This window comes from Lampetra planeri, chromosome 26, assembly GCF_965212315.1.
Source record: "Lampetra planeri chromosome 26, kcLamPlan1.2.h2, whole genome shotgun sequence".
In the NCBI taxonomy this organism is placed as follows: domain Eukaryota; kingdom Metazoa; phylum Chordata; class Hyperoartia; order Petromyzontiformes; family Petromyzontidae; genus Lampetra; species Lampetra planeri.
In genome coordinates this window covers 1,199,675-1,219,797 of record NC_136132.1, presented here as the reverse complement: position 1 = coordinate 1,219,797, position 20,123 = coordinate 1,199,675, and the positions used below count along the sequence as shown (strand labels likewise).

At 48.0% G+C, this 20,123-nt stretch overlaps 2 protein-coding genes across 2 annotated transcripts in view; both read left to right on the top strand.

Annotated features, from left to right (window-relative positions):
* Window positions 1-20,123, top strand: part of LOC144727790 (uncharacterized) — a 54,296-nt gene that overhangs the window by 19,639 nt on the left and 14,534 nt on the right. Inside the window, exons 2-4 of the mRNA XM_078606901.1 lie at window positions 17,471-17,561; window positions 18,290-18,824; window positions 19,228-19,706. Coding sequence (XP_078463027.1) covers window positions 17,471-17,561; window positions 18,290-18,824; window positions 19,228-19,706 — 1,105 coding nt within the window. The remainder of the gene's footprint in view (window positions 1-17,470; window positions 17,562-18,289; window positions 18,825-19,227; window positions 19,707-20,123) is intronic.
* LOC144727782 (uncharacterized) lies at window positions 6,120-9,645 on the top strand. The gene is made up of 4 exons (XM_078606895.1): window positions 6,120-6,174; window positions 7,747-7,892; window positions 8,044-8,760; window positions 9,634-9,645. Exons 1-4 carry the CDS (start codon window positions 6,120-6,122, stop codon window positions 9,643-9,645), a joined length of 930 nt encoding a protein of 309 aa, XP_078463021.1.

Here is a 20,123-nt window from a genome sequence, read left to right as displayed (position 1 = left end):
CGTAGGCTTTCGCGGGTTGTCGCTGCACGGCTCCCTAATGCGTTTTCTGGTTCGTACCGCGTGTTTGTCCGGCACGATGTCCGACGTTTCGTTCACCGTGCTGGGAGCCGCTCGAGGAACTACTTGAAATCTGTGAAAGAGAGCTTTATAGCTCATCGGATTCCTCCAGTATAAATACTGATTCCGATCGTGATAGTGTTCCACAGAAGCTCTCGGGACAAGCAGAGGAAAAGCATCGGAGAGGGATCCCTCCAGAGCCACTGGGTATTTTCCAGCAAAGAAAAACAAATACAGTAAACGGAATTGCTTCCTTGCTCACAACAATTTTGGGGAAAATGGCAGAAAAGTGAAGGCACACGTGTGCATTGATTGTCAGCGGTGCGTTCGTCATCATCGTCATCAACAGCAACCGTTGAGCTGCTGCGTTGCGCTGGCACGAGTTTAAAAAAGAATAAGCACTCGGTGTAATTGTCATTAACCCTGCCGAATAACCAACATAAGATGGAATCGGCTGATGTTGGAAAATTGCCATTTTCAGAGCACTGCTGTGGTAAGTTTGTGAGATTTTTTTGAAACGATACTTTGTGTAAATCTACATACATTTTCGTCGACGCATGGTTGAATGAGGGCCCTCCAACAATGTGGGCAGCGGCCCGTAATATGACCAAACTTCACATTCCACAGAATATAAATATTTAAATATATACGACCATCCTGTCGGTCCGCCCCTCTGTCCGACCGTTCAACTGTCTGTCCTGACGTCCTTCAGCTTGATACGTGCTGGGTACAAAGCAGGGCGTTTATTGTTGTCACTGGCAGGGTGAGCATTGGTTGAGTTCAAGGGTTATAAATTGACAACTCACTTCTTTAGAACTGCTTTTTGTGTTTAGTGTGTTGTCCCACCCCCCCTGCACCTCCAATTAGCACGGTTGGCTATGTACGGCGCGAAAGAAGTTCAACATACATACACACAGGGGCTAGCTCTGTCTCTCTCTCACTCTCAAGGGAGAGAGACAGAGCTAAGAGAGAGAGAGAGAGAGATTCCCCTGTCCCTGTCGGCCTGGGACGCGTGCAGACGAAGCGCGGCGCCTTGTGACACAGCTGCCGTGGTTTGCCCACTTTGCGTGACGTCTCCCGGGCTACCGCTGCACGCAACCTGACACGGCGGAGGGTGGCAGCACATGGTTCATGATTGTCCTGTACGGACCCCTGCTGGGTAGCACTCTCCAAGTGACACACAGTGTACGTAGGGCACCAGTGTGAGTGGGCATATCAGTTGGCTCCCGCCCTCGTCAGCGATATGACTCTAAATGTAATTGTCGGTCCACCCCGTTCCCAGCTGATGGAGTTTGTTTTTGTTTTTCGATTTAAAGCTTTCGTAACTGCAGGGATTCATCTTCTTGGTTCTTTCGGTAAAGTCACGTAGAAGGGAAATAATAAATGTATTCTATTATTGTATTATGTTTTATTTTTATTATTTTATTATTTGTTTTTATTGCTGTACGAGAATTTGTTTGCTTCAAACAAATGCTGCTGGACTTTATTGGCCCGTTAAGCCAATAGGCCAATAGATTCAACATTTCTATTTATTTTCATGGTGTATAAAAACGGAATATTTAAAAGTATCATTTTAATTCTAGACAGTGGATGTGTTACTCTTCTTCAGTCGCGAGAGTTGCCTACTAAAATAATCCGTGAATATTATGCCCAGTCACATGAGTAGTTTTATATTTCAACATAAATGTTTTACAACATCAGTGCTCGGATTAAATTATACGATACAAAGCATTACATGTTGCAGTGCCTTAAATACATGGACGACAGTGAAGCTCAGTTCAACTCTTTTAAGGGTTCCCTCTTCACACGTTGTGCAGCTCTTGTTACCACCACACACTAGTCTCGTCACAACACCTCACACTGGATTTCTTTCCATCGATAATTACGAGAAAAAGCCCAACTTATTTCAATCACGTATTTTAGATGTTAGACATTCTACCATACCCCAGAACATAACGGCAACTACTGGCATTAGGTACTTCTGATATGGATAATTTATACTTAAAACCGATTCGCTGCGCCCTACACGCATTTATTTGACAATATATGAAGGACGTTCACATACTTACTTTTCTGTTTGTGAGCAGGATGCGTTTTATTGGAAGGATATTTTTTTCATCCATTTATCAAAGTTACAGTTTTTTTTATTAAATAAGAAACGAAGCAGTGGCGTAGTGGTGAGCGCACTGCTCTCTGAACATGGAGCCTTGAGTTGGATCCCTGGCCCTGGTCAACTTCAGTGGCAAGTGATATCCGAACTGGTCCTGCCTCTACCAACCCGAGCTTAACCAGCGTTCTGAAGTATGGTTTAAATTAAAACACCACTACCACCACCACCCACAACAACAACGCCCTATGACCTACATGGTGTGGGAGGCCTTCATCGTTTGGTGGATCGAGAATGGATGTAGTGCAGTTACCCCCCCCCCCCCCGCATTTATGTATTTACGTGACACTCGCTTGAATAAATAAGTGTCAGCCTGGAGACGGTGTGAGAGGGCCTTGCGAGAGTGGCAAGCCGCTGCTGCGTGTCTCCCATTCCTCGGGGCACCAGGCTGAGCGCGCCGTTGACAGGACGCGCCGTCTAACTCAGCGCACACTTCGCTTCCACTCCATTATGACCATCGCAATGCGCAGCCGCTAAAGGGCAATCACCTCCAACGATACTTTTAATCGTCGTGTTTCTAATTAGTCGTATGCCATTAATCCGCTGGCCATCGCGAGGAATGTATTTGTTCGAGTGGCAGGGGCCGTAACGTGGCACCGCAGGAACTATTTAATTCACGGATCATCGTGGCCTGGTGACGAAAGCATTGCTTTGAAATGTGACCTGTTAGCTAACTCACACTCAAACGTTTCAGTACAGTTCTTTTGAGTCGTACTACTTTTTTTTATTTAAAGGTAGGTATTCAATATATATGTTAGGTTGTTCTATCGTTTCCCTTGGTTTATTTTTATTGGTTGTTATAATGACCATGTCACCAGCATAACCTAAATTGACTAATACTTTCACCATTTAAGTTCATACCTTTTTTTCTGTCACCCAATTTTTTGGGAAAATATTTTCCTCATGAAAACTCAATGCAGTGGTTCCATAGTGATAGCTAGTAGTTATAATGTATACATCGTTTTTATGAAGGCCTTTTTCAAATGCAAAGTGGCCCGCAAGAAATATGGGTTCACATGTTTCTTGAATTGAGCAAGGTCATTAGAGCTCGGGTAAAGAGACGAGTGGAGGGAATTTCAAATGAAGCATTGCGTGGGAAGACGCATAAAGAGACGTGGTGTGACCTGCGGTATGGTGGTGGTTGAAAGCAGTCAGCCTTGTAGACCAAGTCATCAACATGGGTGGAGGAATCGTTGAGTGAAGTGCACGTGAACGGTAACCACGGCAGTAGTGAACGATGAGTGATCGAGAGATGGCTGACTGCTGTGAGCGAGTGAGCGGAGTGAGTCAGTGAGTGCTGGGTCATCAATCAACCCGACTGCTGTACCTTGAATCCAGTCTCGTATTGCGATGTAGAGACTTGATGCTCCACTACAGGACATGACAACGGTGTTTCAATATTGACCGAATGTGTGTCTTGTACAGGAGTAATCGCAGCAATTATTGTTTGGAGTTAAAGAATGCTCTGGCAGGAGAAGAAAACCACGCTTTTTGGATTCCTCCTTCGCCAGATAAGTCGTGTAGGCATTTCGTGACAGATGGGATGAGATTGTTGTCAAATCCGTAAATGATGATAAAAAGCTATTCCATCATATCAGCAACTGCTGTTGGGTATTGTTTTGGCATAAGGCACAAACGGTGAGTGATTCTTGCACGTGTTTTGTTTGTTGCTTCAAACTTTTAATCATTGTGCCAAGGAGATGCATGGTTTTACTATGGATACAAATATCATTGTTAAATATGATGGGAGGAAATTGGAACTTTCAGCCTCATATGATACCGTAATTGCTTTGTTGAAAGTAACCAGGTTTTTGTCACCAAATCAAGAACTGTGTTGAAGTCAATGGTGACTCAACTATTTAAAACTAAACAATTTTTACTTCACCAGGTAATGCCCACTGAGCTATATAGCTCTTTTTCATAAGTGACCTGTCCACAAATGATATCTCAATGAAGTCGCTTATCATGTGGAAATTTATAGCAGCCAAATGTTGATTCTAAATGTGGAGATAAAAACCGGAGGGACCCGGATAAAAATCCACGCGACCACGTTGGAGAACATGTAAACTCCGAACATACAGCAGCAGGCGTCAGGGTTGCGATAGAACCCATGACCTCCTGTATAGCAGGCGAGCCAGTTAACACCACGATTACTGGTGGAGTATCTGCGCGTTGGGCAGTGAAATGTCGATTGCTCTCAGCTTGTGATATGAATAAGTGTGGTGCGTGCAGTGTACAGTCACCTGAAAAGGTGGTCGTTTGTGAGTTCTAGGTCGACTACAACAATTTCCACTGATTTAAATGCCTTTTCAGTCTCTGCAAAGGGCAGCCGTATACTGTTTAGTGTGATATTTGTAGCATCGTCCCTGCAAATTGCATCTCACGATCACCGAGGAACCACAGACAAGCTGGAAGGCAGCCAGGCAGTTATCTTTATATTAATATATATATAGTTTTCAGCCAATTCATGAGTGTTTCTAACGTGTAGTAGGAAACTTGAGCACTCGGAGGCAGCCCACGCGAGCGAGGAGGCACCGCGCTATCCCATCGAGACGGGATGGATGACATTAGTCGCCCTCTGCTGTAGCGCCTTCTCCTGGCGAGCCAGGATATGGCCCCTCGATGTCCACAGCAAGGAAGTTTCGCAACATTCGTGCCATCCACAAACCCTCGCTGCCTCCACAGTGCTGGGTTAGAGGCGTGCGTCGCCACCGCCACCCGCCGAGTATTTAATATTAATATCCCTTTCCCAGGATCAGATCGATGGCATGCACTTGACCTGGGTGATGTCCACGATTCCTGCCAACTACGTTCTGAGAATCAAACGAGATTCCTCGTGAGAGCATCACGATTACTACCCCTGCTGGCAGACTAGTGCAGGACGCTGCCGAATCACAGGGATGGCTGCGGCGGGGGGGTTCCCTTCCAAGCGTGAGGAAGACATTTGAGGATATACCCTTTGAGATGTCGAGGCATTCAAAGCATCATGTCAACGCAAAGGTAAAATTGTTAAATTATCCTGGGGATCAGCAGTCTTGTGGCATTGTGGGGTGATCGGGCTGCGTGGAGCCTGGAACGCCATTCCGGCAGGAAGGCAGGGATCGTGATGCCAGTGGAATTGCCGAGGAAACGTATGTGCTGCTGCCCGTGTAATGCTGTCAATGCCCATCCTGGTGTATACTGACGGGCTGATACCGAGGTCCACCACCGGGAACTTACCGCACGTTCACTGCTAAGGAAGGTCAGCAAGCTTGATAAGAGCACGTGGTTGGTAGGCATGCTGGCCGATGGGTGAGACTGGTTATGGAACGACAGGCAAAGGAGGGAACGTACCCAAAACGACAAGCAGCACGGAGACAGAGCAATGAGTTCAGCTTACACAGTAAGAGGGATGGTGATCGAATTGGGAGGCCTTCATCCAGCAGTGGATTAATCAACGTCAATGATGTTCATATATAATGCAATTGCTTGATCATGATTGCCAAGTATGTGCCAATGGCACTGTGGAGAGCAATTCACGAGCCATGGGGCCACGCATCACGGTGATGTTCTCTCCTAAACAAAAGCGACTCGTGAGGATGCGAAATAAACCTTGAAGAGGCGCCACAGAAGTACAGCCGACAGAAGCGTCTCCAATGCTCAAGGGGACTCTCTCATCGCAAGCCATTCGGTTTGCGAGCAAAATCTCGCAGCACCTGGAGCGAAACTTCGGACATCGTGCCGAGGCAACGCGCCGGACAACCTGGAACCACCCCGGAGAGCGACGCGGCTCAACCACGAAAACCTTCAAGCACAGCGCGGGCAGCTTGGGGCAGCGTGGGCAGCGTGGGCAGCGTGGGGCAGCACCGGGCAGCGTGGGGAGGTTGGCAGAACAGACGCCACCTTGGTGAATCACATGGCCAAGGTGTTCAGCGTCAAGGGCCGGCCGGCAGTCTCAGCATCGTCCGCAAGTGTGAACCCCACGCAGTAGAAAGGCCACATGATGGCTCTATACTACTCTGTTTAGAGCCTCGGTTTATGCAGAGCCATCATCTGAAATTCTCTGCCAAATGTGCTGCTGACTCCCTCTGTCCCCTGTCCAAGCCCAGGACCACGCATGCCCTTCCTCGTCGCTTCTGCCAGTGACTGATTGCCTCATCTTAAAAAAAATAGTGATGAATTTAAACCATTATATCCACCTCCTCCTCTCTCCCGTGATAAACTGTCTCGAGATGCAGCTATATTGAGATGCTTTTTAAATGCACTTTGTAATCGTAGAGCTGAGCGAGATGAAGCTTAACCAACATGACAATTGAATGAGCGTATTACGTCGGTCTTGATCGATTGGGCTGAGATAGTCGGTTACAAGAGGCCCTCACTCGCGCTGGCTGAGTTCTATCCCACTCGGATACATTTGGAAGTTTTCCCTACCTTTCTCTGCCCACATTTGCCCTGCGGCATGTATTTAAACTACGTACACTTACAATGTCAGTACCAGAAAACACTCCATTCTGTGTCTGTACATCAACAAATTTACAGTACTGTACGTTGTTTTGTCTCTCAATCTATGGCTTTCCACACCAACATTTGATCAAGCAACATTTGTTTAAGTACGCAAACCGCGGAGATCAAAACCAGTCCAGAGTTGGCTTGCTTAAACAAACGCCGCTTTTACACATTGCTCTCAAAATCCAGTCGACTGATAGGCAAAAATATAAATAGTTTTACATTAATGGGGGAAGATAAAATGGAGTTCTGCTTATATTTGCCATTACCCATAATGCTCCATAGCAACGCAAATTAGTTTGTGTATTCAAAAGTGAGCGGTTGCAGCTCGTTGACGTGAAGGTGACGCGCGAGTGAGTCCTCTTTGGCAGCTACTTCTGTTTCCATATTTACAAGGAGACATGTGCTCGTGTAATGTCAGTGCTGCTAGGTGCTGGTGTCGAGCGAAATTCCAAACTGTGTAAAATATGGACATGCAGAAGGTTTTCCTGTCGATGGGGTTTACCCATCAATCACAAACTTGAGTACATTGTCAAAACACGGCCTCCCAATATTTCAGTCATGGGCGTTGTTTGACCATACTTCACCCTGCTGGTCAGTGCAAGCTAGTGAAGGGTAGAGGGCTTAGAACCAGTTTAGATATCGATCGCTGATGATGTTAGTCGTGGCCGGCTGAATCGAATTCAGGTTGACGTGTTCGTAGCACTCTGCCCTGATAATCGCGCTCCCACTCCGCCGCCGCAAAAGTGATTCGAGTTCTAAATCGAGTGGGACGTGAGTCCTGCGCTGAGTTGAACACAGACGTCACCTGAGCCGTGACTCCACTTCACCTGCCTGGCACCACCACCACGGGCGCGGCAGGAATCCCGCCCCCCCGACTCTGCCGAGATGCGTGACGCAGCAGGGCGCAGGGGGGGCAGCAAAGCCCCTTGCCTCTCATTCATCATCGCCATCGGTGCTAGTGGTGGGGGGGGATTGACCACCGTGCCCCCCCCCCTTCCCCCAGTGAGGGGGGGGGGGCAACGCGCGGGTCCAAGAGCTGCGGCGAGCGGCCCCGGAGCGCCACAAGGCGGGCGGCTCCCAGCGGGGCTCCGTGCGCTCGCCACAAGCCGCGCTCCGCTTCGACGAGACGACGACAGCTGCGCACGGATCGACACCCTCGTTCGTGCTCTTCGTGCCAAAGGTTTTGAATGAAAATCGCCGAAGCCTTTCCACCTGCGTCTTTGTTTTCCTTTTCCCACGCGCCAAATCAACCGCGAGGCCGTTTGCCTCTTGTTCAATTTAACTTGTGTCACCTCTCTTAACTTGTGTCACCTCTCGTTGACAAAAGTTAGGAGGCGATTTGTGAGTCGGTGCCCTCGCTCCTCCGGAACAGCGCAGGGCAGCGCGGGGGCAGCGCGGGGGCAGCGTGGGGCAGCATGGGGGAGGTCGGCAGAATCGACGCCACGCTGGTGAACCACATGGCCAAGGTGTTCGACGCCAACGCCTGTCGGCGTCAAGGGCCGGCCGGCGGTCTCGGCATCGTACGCAAGCTGCCGGTGCTCTCCCGCAAGAGCTCCATCGACAGCGTGAGCACCGTGGACATCAAGCTGGACCTGCTCACGCTCAAGGTCGACGCATTGCTCGAAATGCAGCACAAGGTCTTCGAGAAGTTGGACGAGATGTCTCAGGAGATCACGGACCTGGGCAAGGACGTGGAGGCGATCAAGGTGAACCAGGAGGAGGTGGTCAGGGGCGGCGTGAGTCAGGTCAGGCGCAAGAGCGTCGACGCAGAAAGCCAGCGGAGGATCCAGGAGCTCTACGCGGAGATGAGCGGCATGATGACCTCCATGAAGCAGAGCAGCGAGAAGCAGGGCCGCAAGATCGAGGGACTCGAGAGGATGATGTCCGGCCTGCAGGGGGTCATCTCCTTTCTCGGAGAGACGTTCAAGAACTCGCGCCTCGTGGAGTTCGTTCTGAAGGGACGCGCGCCGTCTCGGCATGGGAGCGTGGCGGAAAGGGGCGAAGACGAAGACGGGATATCGAATTCCAGAGCCAAGCAAGATGTCAAGGTAGATTATGTGAGTGTGGGTCTAGGCAGAGGCACGAAAATCAAACTTTATGGGTGGCGCTTCTCTCTCTACATATTCAATTTCCCGCATGAAAGTTTATCTTTTGAGTACAGAGCAAAGGATAGAATTAACAATGATGCGTCGATGCATATACGGAATTCCCCCCCCCCCTCTCTCACAAATGACACACAACTCCCGCTGCATTTGTTCTCTAATGAAGAATGTTATAATCTCAAAATATTCTCACGCGGTGGCTATTTTTAAAAGTGGGCGCTCGTGTGTCGTCGCGCGCTAATTCGTCGTCGCATTTTAATTTCGCTCTCATTCTCACGAAGCCTTACGTAACAAGGGGCTCGTTCGTCCGGTGGCATTAAACCTTCGGCGAGTGGCTATATGACTTATACAGAGGTATATTTCCCAAAGAAGCTCCATCAGACGTTCCAACTCGGTGTTGTGTAACAGCTCCCTAAGCACAACATTGTAACATATGCCATCCATCCATCAGCATTCCACGCTCGTGTTATGACACGCTATGCCGAGAAGGGCGGCCATGGACAGAGATGTTGGCGCGGAGGGAGCCACAGAGGGGCACAATCGCAAAGCCGTGGGCAAGGACGATTTGGTTCCCACAAGGACACTCTGGTCCGTGCTGTGTGCTACAGGGCGTGAGTGCCGCACTGCCATGTGCGAGATTCATGTCCATTCTCGACATTTTCTGGAAGATGGAAAAGTTTTTTTTAAAAGTACCATTGTGTTACCACAAAATTGGGAATAAATACAATTGAAAATATCGGCAAAATGTTAGTTTTTGTAAATAAGTAATGCCATGTCAGACAAAATTATGCCTCTTAAATGTAACTTATTTCGGAACAGGTGGAGCGTTGACAAAGTGGTGATAGTGCACTGCGCTATGAACCAAGCGGGTTGATTCCCGGCCACGTCTAACATCAGTGGCAATACATATCAGAACCAGTCCTGAGCTTCCCACCATCAAAGCCCACGCTGAGCTGCACGATGAAGAAGTATGGTCAAACAACGGCCACAGCTGACATGGCATGGAGAGGCCTTACTCCAGCAGTGGATGGACAAATGTTTGTAAAACAATTATTCTTTATTTTTGACCATTGGTCATGAACGATTAACACAATCACCTCCTCATGGCCGTGAGGTGCTGAAGTGTGGTATCTGAATGTACCAGCAATAAGACTACTCATAATTGTATTCCTATCATGAGATACCTGATATTGGAATTCTACATGTACTGTTATATGCAGTATATATCCTGATTATAGAAATCCACACCAGCACTGGAATTAATCAGACAAAGACAAAACTTTTATTCTGTACTTTCATTATGTATTTTTACTTTTATTATAACCAGAAGAAACCCCATTCAGATCAAAAATTTTTTTCAATTAATCTTCAGTTGTACCTATCACTGTTTACAATTTCTGATCTTTCATTGTTTTACAATGTTTTCTTCGATTCTGTATCTATAAACTTTCACCATTTTTGTTCTACCTCGTTCTACCCACCACGTGGTCCCTCAGCAGGAGCCTATAACTTCTTTGCTATGGATGGGTGTTTATCCATCCGAGCACTATCCAATCTATTTATGTACATTGGCTGGTGCTTGGACTGGTAGCCACCATGCATAACGCGGTGTTATAGGCTGCTGCGACTCCTCCTGCTGTGGAGCTACGTTGTGGGAAGCAGAAGGCAGAGAAACCAAATCCACTGTTGTACTACTCTCCCACTGTCTATGCTCCCCCGCTTCCGCACACAACCGTACTGACCGGCGTAGCGAAGCACGGTCGTATAACCCCCACGACCCACGTGGCGTGCGAAGGGACTCATCCAGCAGTGGATTGGCAAGAGGGCTGTTACATGTGCGCACGTACAATAGGTATAAATAAGTCTCCGTTGTAGTGCAATTGGCCGCTGATGCTAAATGGCACTCAGCTGTCGGTGAAACTCTCAACGGTGACTGCTTGGGTACTGACGTAACACGAAACTGTCGACAGACTTGGCCGAGAAGCTCGTGGCTTCTTGCGTGTCGTTACGATGCTCCCAGTACTTTGTCAGGGGTGATGATGTGGTGTTGGGGCGGGGGTTCCATTGGCTAACCTTGAGCCTCAAGATGGGAGCATGCCACGGTGCAGTGATAGTCTAGTGGTCTGCATTGTTGACTCTGAGCCAGCACATTTCCTGGGTACAAGGATTTCAATCCCCACTGCTACCCAGTAATGCTGGAGGGCATTTCCAAAGTGCGTGCTGCCTCATGCAATGTAATTTTAGCAAGGCTGCTGGTTTATTGTGGCAAATCCATCGCTCAAATACTAGGCATTACAGTTATGCAGCTGTCGATGGATCATAAAAAAAGTCCAATATCATGATTGAAGGTTGTCCTGGAAAAATAAAACTTGATATCTCACCAAATGTGTTTTTGATCTGGAGACCGGGAGATCGATGATCGATGTTCGGTCACGGAATTGATGGAATTTGTCGCGATTTATCTCTTAACAGAGTGGGCCACGTGAAGGCTGCCATATTCTACTCCAAAAAATATAAAAATAACAATGTAATAAAAAACGATAATATTGTGCGACTGTGGTCATCCAGAACAGACCATGCAACATATAACGACGCAATGTCCCATCCACAAATACGAAGGAGACATCACAGCGATACACCCAGCTACTTCTGGCGCGGTTATCTGGCTTTACCATCTGAATGTGACCATGTAGTTGTTGTACTGCATCTACATCAGCCGCCGTGTGAAAGAAAAAGACCCTCCAAATATCATTGTCCAAAGAGCAGGATCTTGTTGGGGGTTGGTAGATTAAGTGGACAACAAAAGTTAATCATAATGTTCATTGTGTGGCCATCTGTGGCTAGATGAGCAAAAGTGGATTGTAAATTGTTCCAATGAAGTAAGCATGGGTCATCTTAGGAAAGAATATGCAATATTTAGTTTCATAAAATGTTATTATTCGTGCACATCGCATCTCAAAATCGCTGAGGAACCGCAGCCAAGATGGAAGGCAGTCAAGTGGTGAGCTGGTGCTTCAAACTATTGCACAAGGTCTGTTGTCCTCTATATCGTCAAGCATTTTAGGCAATTAATTATTGATTAATTATACATAATTGATGAATGCGTGATATATAATTGAGGAAACCCTCATTTATGACCAAATTTGGCATTGCTTGCAGAAGAGGCTGCACACCTCCGTTGGATCTCACCTGGATGTAAAGCCAGACATGAGCAGTCACGGCTGGACATTATAAACCAGGCAATCCACCTAGGGGGGCCACACAACTGTGGCAGTGCAGTAAATACATCCATAATAAAGTTTTTGGGGGGAGTTAGAGAGCGTAAATATAAATGTGTTGTGAAACCTGCCACCACCCGACAGCCAATCAGTAAGTGTTGTCACATAAACAAAACATGCCAATTCGTTACTAGTTCAGCACACCGGTGTGTTAGAGATTACAATCTGCAACATTTACAAATCGAGTACGACGTTTCGCCAGTAATTACAACTAGCATCATCAGACGGACAGCCAAAGTTGTGGAGAAATCCTCCTGCTTCGGTCTTAATTAGAGGGATACATGTGATGTCGTCACTTGTGAGCCAATCAGCCAATACATGCCACGAGCGTTATACCATTGCTGTATTTAAACAAGTGCAACATTTATTCATTATTCCCCATTTTTTTTGTGGGCGCTCGACCATACAGTACTGTACAGTACTTTGAATGGTACACGTTCGAGAGGAGATAGAGTGATGAAATCGGTTTGTGTGCTAGCTGGATCGTTACATCTCAGAATCATGGGAGGCGGCCGGCATCTTATGGAGGCTTTCATCTAGCGATGAATTGCCAAGACTTATAAAGATTTAGTTTTTATCCTTAAGTAAACCACAGGACTCCCAGACTTGCCTACGGGATGGGCTGCACACAGCAAGAAAAATAGAATTGCCCGCCTTTGTTTTAAGGGCCACCGGCATGCGCATGTCCGTTGAGGGCCTGTCATGCGATGCGTTTGCCTGATAAACTTTGATGCACTTGGACAGAAAATAGCCTGGCATCTGCCTCGTCTCATCAGCCCTGTCAGTGGACAATGGGCCGTTTGGAATCACTGTTGTTGTGCGCTTTCTTTTTTGGCCATGGCATTCAATGGCCGCTCTCAAATTTTGCCACGACGGTTTGCTTTCAACTTATGGAATAACGACGTTTATTTAACACGTAGGCTTTCGCTGATGTAGTAATGCATTGACATGTTCTGCTCACGCGACAACTTAACTATTTAGCTGGTGGGTGTACAACACATTTAGATTTACGCGTTCTAACCCAAAAACTTTATCATGAAAATGTTGATGGTTAGGATCGATTGTTTGTTTTCTTTATAAATGGCTCTGCGTGAGCATAAGTGGCTCGTGATGGGAAATAGGTTGCGAGTTCAAAGCCTTGTTGGTGGTTGACTCATCGTCTTTCTGGGGTCGATAAGTCAATAGTGGTTGTCCTACAGAGAGTCTCGTCCCTGCTATAGGAAGGTCTAATTAAATTAAATTTCCACCACTGGCTCAGGGATGTAAATGGAGATGGGTACCGCCTCACTGATGAGCAGGCAATTACGTTTACAATGATAATGATTAAAGCACGTTACCCGAGAAAGCCTGCACCAGGCCTCAGGGATCTATTTATATTTTCAAGAGGTGTCCTGTTGTTTGACATTTGTTCAATTATTCGTGCTATCAGTTCATGTGTCAGGGTTGACGGGCTCTAAGGGAAGTGTTTGTTATACAATCCTTTGGGTAAACCCATTGTGGTGTGAAATTCCATAATAATGAGTGACATAAGAGCAGGCAGCCCAGAGCTTCGTGTATTCACGAGCCCATCCAGGGAGTTTCCGGACCAAAGATGGAGTGTCCACCCAATTTAGCAGGCTCCGCACTGAGGTTTCCACTTGGCAAATGGACCACAAACGCCACTCCATAAAGTGTTATAGCGAGGATCCTCCCGGATGCAATTAAGCACAATAGCGCAGCAGGGCCGCTGCTGTTTTCCATCACTGGTGACCACCGTGCACTCCATCAGCTGTCAAGGGGCAGATGGGGCTGTGACACATGGGGCTCTACGTCGTCAGCCAACTTTTCCTGCCGCTTCCTTCCCACAGTAAAGTCGGTGCCCATTTGGACCTCATCATGCAGTAATAATGATGATGATGGTTTGTTTTTGCCAGTAGGGGGGGGGGGGCGATGATTACTGTGTGCAATACCAATTGAGCAATTAGTAGGTAGGTTTTTTTTACTTGATAAATGGACGTATTGGCCGTACACCGGTACAGCATAACACACCAGTCCATATAAAACAGTCTAAAATTTAAATTTTAATCTGCAAATCTGTTTATCGGTCTTTAATTGACCCTGTCCCCAGGTTTGACGCGATTCGAAAGTTTATTCAGTCTGCTGAGGTCAATATTGATCGTTGATTTGGGTTCGTTGAATCGAGGAACCATCCGACCAAGTCTAGCGCACGAGGAGTCAAATCTGCCTTTGTAACACGAAGCAGCCAATGGTCATCAGGCTGTGTGCTGCTTTACAGCAACAGGCTGTGAAGCTTCGTGTTTAGCCGCTCCTAACATTCGTCTTCCGACTGCTTCGACATCACGAGAACTGATTTTGACGCACTCCACAAGATTTTCTGACCGGGGTTTGTGAATCGCGGGAAAATAAAGAATGATTGATAAAATTTCCTTTTTATATATATACCTCGTATCACCGGTGTACCGTCAATACGTTCCGGCCATGGCGCCGGAACACAAATGGCTCAATTAATTTCGACTGATGTCAAAAGATCTCAAACGCCTACTGCGAAGCAGGCGGTGTGTGTGCTTCATGGCGAATACGCCCACGGTTATAACCAGGGCCGCCTGCCAGATTCGAACCGAGAGCCTCGGCAACAAGTCACCGCGCCAAGTAAATTCTTACGCCACCCCCTCCTCTCCCGGCGATTGGATAATGATCACAATTCAGCATAGCGGTTCCATTCAAGGATGAACTAATTTGCGTGTAATTGTTACCGTCTTGTTTGTATTGTTTATAATTCACGATTCATCATTTGTACAGTCTTAGTTTTAATCTTAATTTGAAGTTTTCCCAAAGTAGCCTAAATGTAGCAGCACAGGGAATACGTTGTACATAATGGTATGTAATAATTATAATAATTACAGATCCGTTGTCAATCCACGACTGGATGAAAGGACTACCCGTGCCGTGTAGGTCGTGGAGGTTATTTGACCATACTTCACCATGCTGCTCGGTGTGGGGTGACGCATGGTGGGGGTAGGGGAGGGGGAGCGAAGGCAGGACCCGTCTATAGATGACTCGCCACTGATGCTAGCTGTGGCCATGGATCGCGCGCTCACCAATGGGCACCACCACGGGCCCAAATTGCAAATACTGAAATCGCTCCTCATTTCTACGACTCGGGGGCGTCGTGCAGTGCCTCGAGTGGCCGCGGGGGTTCGCGTCGACGAATCGGTGGTAACATGATTTTTTTGTTCCTGGGTAGTAAGTGTTCTTTTCGAATTTCTTATGCCTCAAAAGTATAGAAAATGGCGATTATTATTCCCGACAAAGTTTGCTTTTGTGACCAGGACTTTATGTGAAGGAATGGCACAAATACACACCACGTTTTTTCATTGAAAATAAGTAAATTTCTAAATATCACTGTCCTGGTCAGTTATAATCCATTCTAAATACGCGAAATTTGATACGCGGATTCTTGCGCCATGAGCTTACGCATCTATTTTAATCGATGAATCAATGCGTCGTTACTCACCGAATCGGGGGCCCCCTCCAAACTTGGTCAGGAAGAATCTGAACGTGAGTTGTGGGGGGGGGTGACACACGTCAGCTTATGTTGTCCCAATTTGTAACCCCAAGTCCGGCTTGCGTGGCCGTCACGCCACCCTCCCCACCCACCCCGTGCACAGCTTTAAAAAAAAATCCCTTGATATTCTCCCGAGAAGGGGCCCGTTGAACCGTGAGACACGTACAAATCACGCCAAGGGAAAGGGACCGCCAGTGACAATTAAATAATAAGAGAAAAAAGCCAAGGGCGCGGCCCTGCAATTGCTTGCTCATGCCACTGCTGGTAGAAGAACCTCAACTCAGGAGAGCTCCTGAGAGCTTCCTTCAGACGCAGCTACATTGGCCTGCACTGCCACGCAGGCGAGACTTGTTGTAAAACGTGAGAGTGCCCAAATTCTACCCCACCACACGTGACCTGCCGATTGATTGACTGCGGTGCAGCCGTTCATGTTGTTCGGGCAGATGGACAGAGGCAGTGGGAATTTCAGAAACCCCGGGCGAACAAATACAAAGTATGAAGATGTTTATGTGAGTATATAAAAACTTTTCTACTTGTGAGCATGACCAGCAGTGGCCGTTAAAGAGCAATAAGGCCACTTTGTAAAACGGTGCCTGCATCGTAGGCGATCATCTGGCAGTGGATTTATATCACCATGGCTAACGGCGATATAAATTACTCAACTTCTATTTGAAACAAATATAGAATAAGCCGAGTTGTTTATCAGGCGTATTGTCGACGCGGTGACTGTCAAGGAACAACAGGTAGACTTCCAGGTGGAAGGTCGCGGATATCGCGTAACCATCCTGTCACCTGCCGCAGATTGACAGGCGAGCACTGAGCTTTATATAGAACCGAGGCGATCTTCCTTTGCATGTGCGCACACGCACTGCCATTATGTTGTGGCGTGGGCTGTAGCAGTTGCAATATATCAACCACATCAGCTCAAGCCTTCCGTAGGTCACATGACGTGTGTGCGGGCACCCCGTAGGTCACATGACGTGTGTGCGGGCACCCCGTAGGTCACATGACGTGTGTGCGGGCACCCCGTAGGTCACGTGACTTGTGTGCGGGCACCGCTCTGCTGCTGCTGCCCGCCCGTGAAACCGGACACTGCGCCTCCCTTCTCCCCCCCCCTCTCTTTCTTCCCGTCTCATCATCACCCTGTCAGCCGCGACGTCTTGGCCCGGCCTTTCATTGTCCCTTTCCTGCCCGGTGCTCTTCATTCTCTCCTCCTGCTGCTCATCTTGAACTATGCCCTCCTCTTTGTCTGTCTTTCTGCGGGAGAGAATTGACCAGGCTCAACGATACTTAGCTTCCGAGATTCGAGGAGATCAGGTACTTTTAGGGGGGTGCGTTGTCAGCAAAATGAGGCTTGAGGAGAAGAGAGTATCATGGGGGAAATAGAAATTCTGTACTGAGTGAGGCATGAGCAAGCACATCGATGTGGTCAGTCATAGGAGGTCTCTACAAATCCACTTTCAAATTATAAAAAATACGTTTCAGTGTTGTATGTGTCATTTTTATATTTTCTGTAAATGCTCAGACCTAATCTCTTAATTATTAAAAATAATATTTTAATTACACGATGCTTTTTAAATCACATATTATTTTATACGATTCCTTCAGCTTCAGTATTACACAATTTCCTGAGCATTTTCAATACTTATATGTGGTACGTAAGAATTATGAAGACACGTTACCCACAATGCTACACAGCAATGCATAGTGAGTGGCTTTACAAATATTTATAGGTTGAACAAAAATCATAATGACATTTTAAAAAAATATAAATATTTCCTTTGTGTGTATAAATGTACTCGTATCTCACCAGGTGAAAGGTCACAAGGATAAGCATTTTAAGACACCGATTGGACTGGCGGAAATAAAACCTTGCCACAAGAAAAAGCACCATGATAAGACTGGTAAGTACACAGAGCTGCTTGCTGATAATTATTAGTGGGGAAGGGAAAGCTTGCGTGACTCACATTGAATTTAACAAGTATGTTATTCACAGCCAATATTCCTATTAAAAATAGATTTTTTAATTAGGCCACATAATGACCTCACCCAAACATATGTCGTGAGACCCACAGCGTAACTTCCATTCATGATTTGGCGGTTAGTCACCTCCTACCATGATTAATGTTCCGCATGATCTTCACCCATTGATAGCTCCATAAAATGTTCTATCAGACTGACTGTGTTGTCTCATCCTGTGTTCAACCACCACACTGCAGATCTAAACACTTCCCTTTCTGTTTCTTCCCTTGCACTGCTCCGCTTTGCAATTCCCTCCCCACGTCTCTTTTCCCAAGTTCTTACAACCTTGCTCAATTCAAGAACTCTATTAACTGCTATCTAGTACGCACTCAAATAGTGATGTTTGTTGCTGGTCGCTTGATAAAACTGAACAAACAAATTAGGAAATGGCACGAAAACAAAAGACAAAAAAATACAAAAGTTATGACTGATAAATTCGTCCATTAACTCTCCACATCCCAGACCACAATCCCAACTTCTCACATAAGGCAGGAAACCTACAGAGGAGCGGCGGGGGAGTGGCCAAAATAGTTACGACTAAATTAAACCGATCGGGCAAACGTCCAAAACGTGAAATGATCCGATTTGTGTCGTCGGCGCAACCGTGCAGATCCCGATGACTCCGAGTCGGACAAATCGGACGACGCGATCGAGCAGCTGAACAAGGAGAACTCGCGCAAGTCGCGGGCGTCGATGGGCGCGGCCGGCGGCGACGGTGCCGCCGCCGGGCTCGGCCAGAGCCGCAGCTGGTCGGTGCGAGCCGCCGTGGAGCGAGTGCAGTCCAAGGTGACGCCGGGCAACGCGCCGCTGGCCAGGCCCGGCGCCCGCAAAACCAAGAGGGACGTGAGCGGCGTGAACGGCGACGACGGCGACGACGACGACGACGAGGAGGAGGGCTCGGTGACGGAGAAGGAGACGGACGAGGAGTCGCCCGCGGCGGGGGACAGCGACCCGCAGAGCGAAGGGGCGGTCGCGACGGGCCCCGCCGCCGTCAATGGGCGACCGACGGACGACGAGGCCCGCGTGGACATTGCGAGAGTTAGGAAAGGCTCGCTCGTGGCAGAGAAAGCTGTCGCCGCCGCCGCCGCTGCTGCCGTAGAGCCGCCTCCTGTTCTGCCGAGTCCTTGTAAAGACTTCTCGGCAAAGTGAGATGCGCGCCGAGTGACGTTCCCCAGCAATCAGCCCTCCCGTGTCCCCAACCACCGTTACAAGAACAAATCACGAAAATCGTCAAGTCGCCCAGACCCGTTATCGACGCCATCTTGTGACGCTGTCGCATTGAGATGCTTTATACATTTACATTGTGTGCTCTTTTGCTGCAGAGCTTGTGCTGAACCAATACAAATAGTTCAACAAAAACACATAATGCCTTGTTGGCCATGGTACACAAGCACATATAGCAAACACTGGCCCTTCCTTGTATGGCAGTGTTATTGACGAATGTGTTGAGGTTTTTATGTCAATCAATTGCCTGTTTGCTGTGATATCAAAAGCAGTCGGGGCTTGTGCTCAATAATCTCTCCGTGTGTTTTACCCGCGTCTCAACAGCCCCGCCCCATCTGAAAGGTCGCAGGACAAAGGCCCATCGAGCTGCACGAATTCCCAGGGTGCGGAAGGCGGAAAGGACAAGAGGGAGGCAGACACCAAGAAGAGGGCGACCGAGGGGAAAGGTCCCAAAGAAGACAGCAAGAAGAGCAAAGTCGACGAGGGGAACGATGCAAAGGTTGCGCCCGTTGTTACCCAGACAAAGGAGCTGAAGATAAAAAGCAAAGCCTCTCCGGGCGACGCCCCGAGCAAAATACCGAGCGAGGCTCAGAAGAAGTCACCGAGCAAGGCAACGTTGGGCGACGGGCCGAGCTTGCCGACGGGCGGCGCTCCGAGCAAGGGGCCGAGCGATGGCCAGAGCAAGCCGACGGGCAAGGGACTGAGTGCGACTGAGAGCAAGGACTCGAGTGAGACTCAAGTGCGCACGGTGCAGGCCGAGTCTGAAGAAACGCCGAACTCAGAGGCTTCCGACGACGTTTTAGGTTTGTAGTCCGTGATTGCTCGCGGCCCGCGGGCAGCGACGGGGTTTTTTGGTTTAGTCGCATGAAGGTGGCGCGCACGCGATGCCGTCGCTCGAGCCGATAAGTCGTGATGCCCATGGCGAGCACTCGAGCAACGGTAGAAGTAAAGTGTGTCGACTCTGGACTATCCCACTCGTCATGTGTGTCAATGATATTGTAAGCGGGTGATCAAGTGCCATTTACTATGCAACACGCATGCACTTATTGTTGCTGTTTGGTTGAGACCGGTGGTTTAGTGTGGTTGGCATGGCACCCCCCCCCCTTCTCTCCCGGGCTCTCCCGTAGGTTGACTCAGCCTCAAATGAGTACCTGGTGCAATGTGTAAATATCACCACTCGTGAGACAAAGGCGGTCATGCTGACCACAACACCCCCTCGT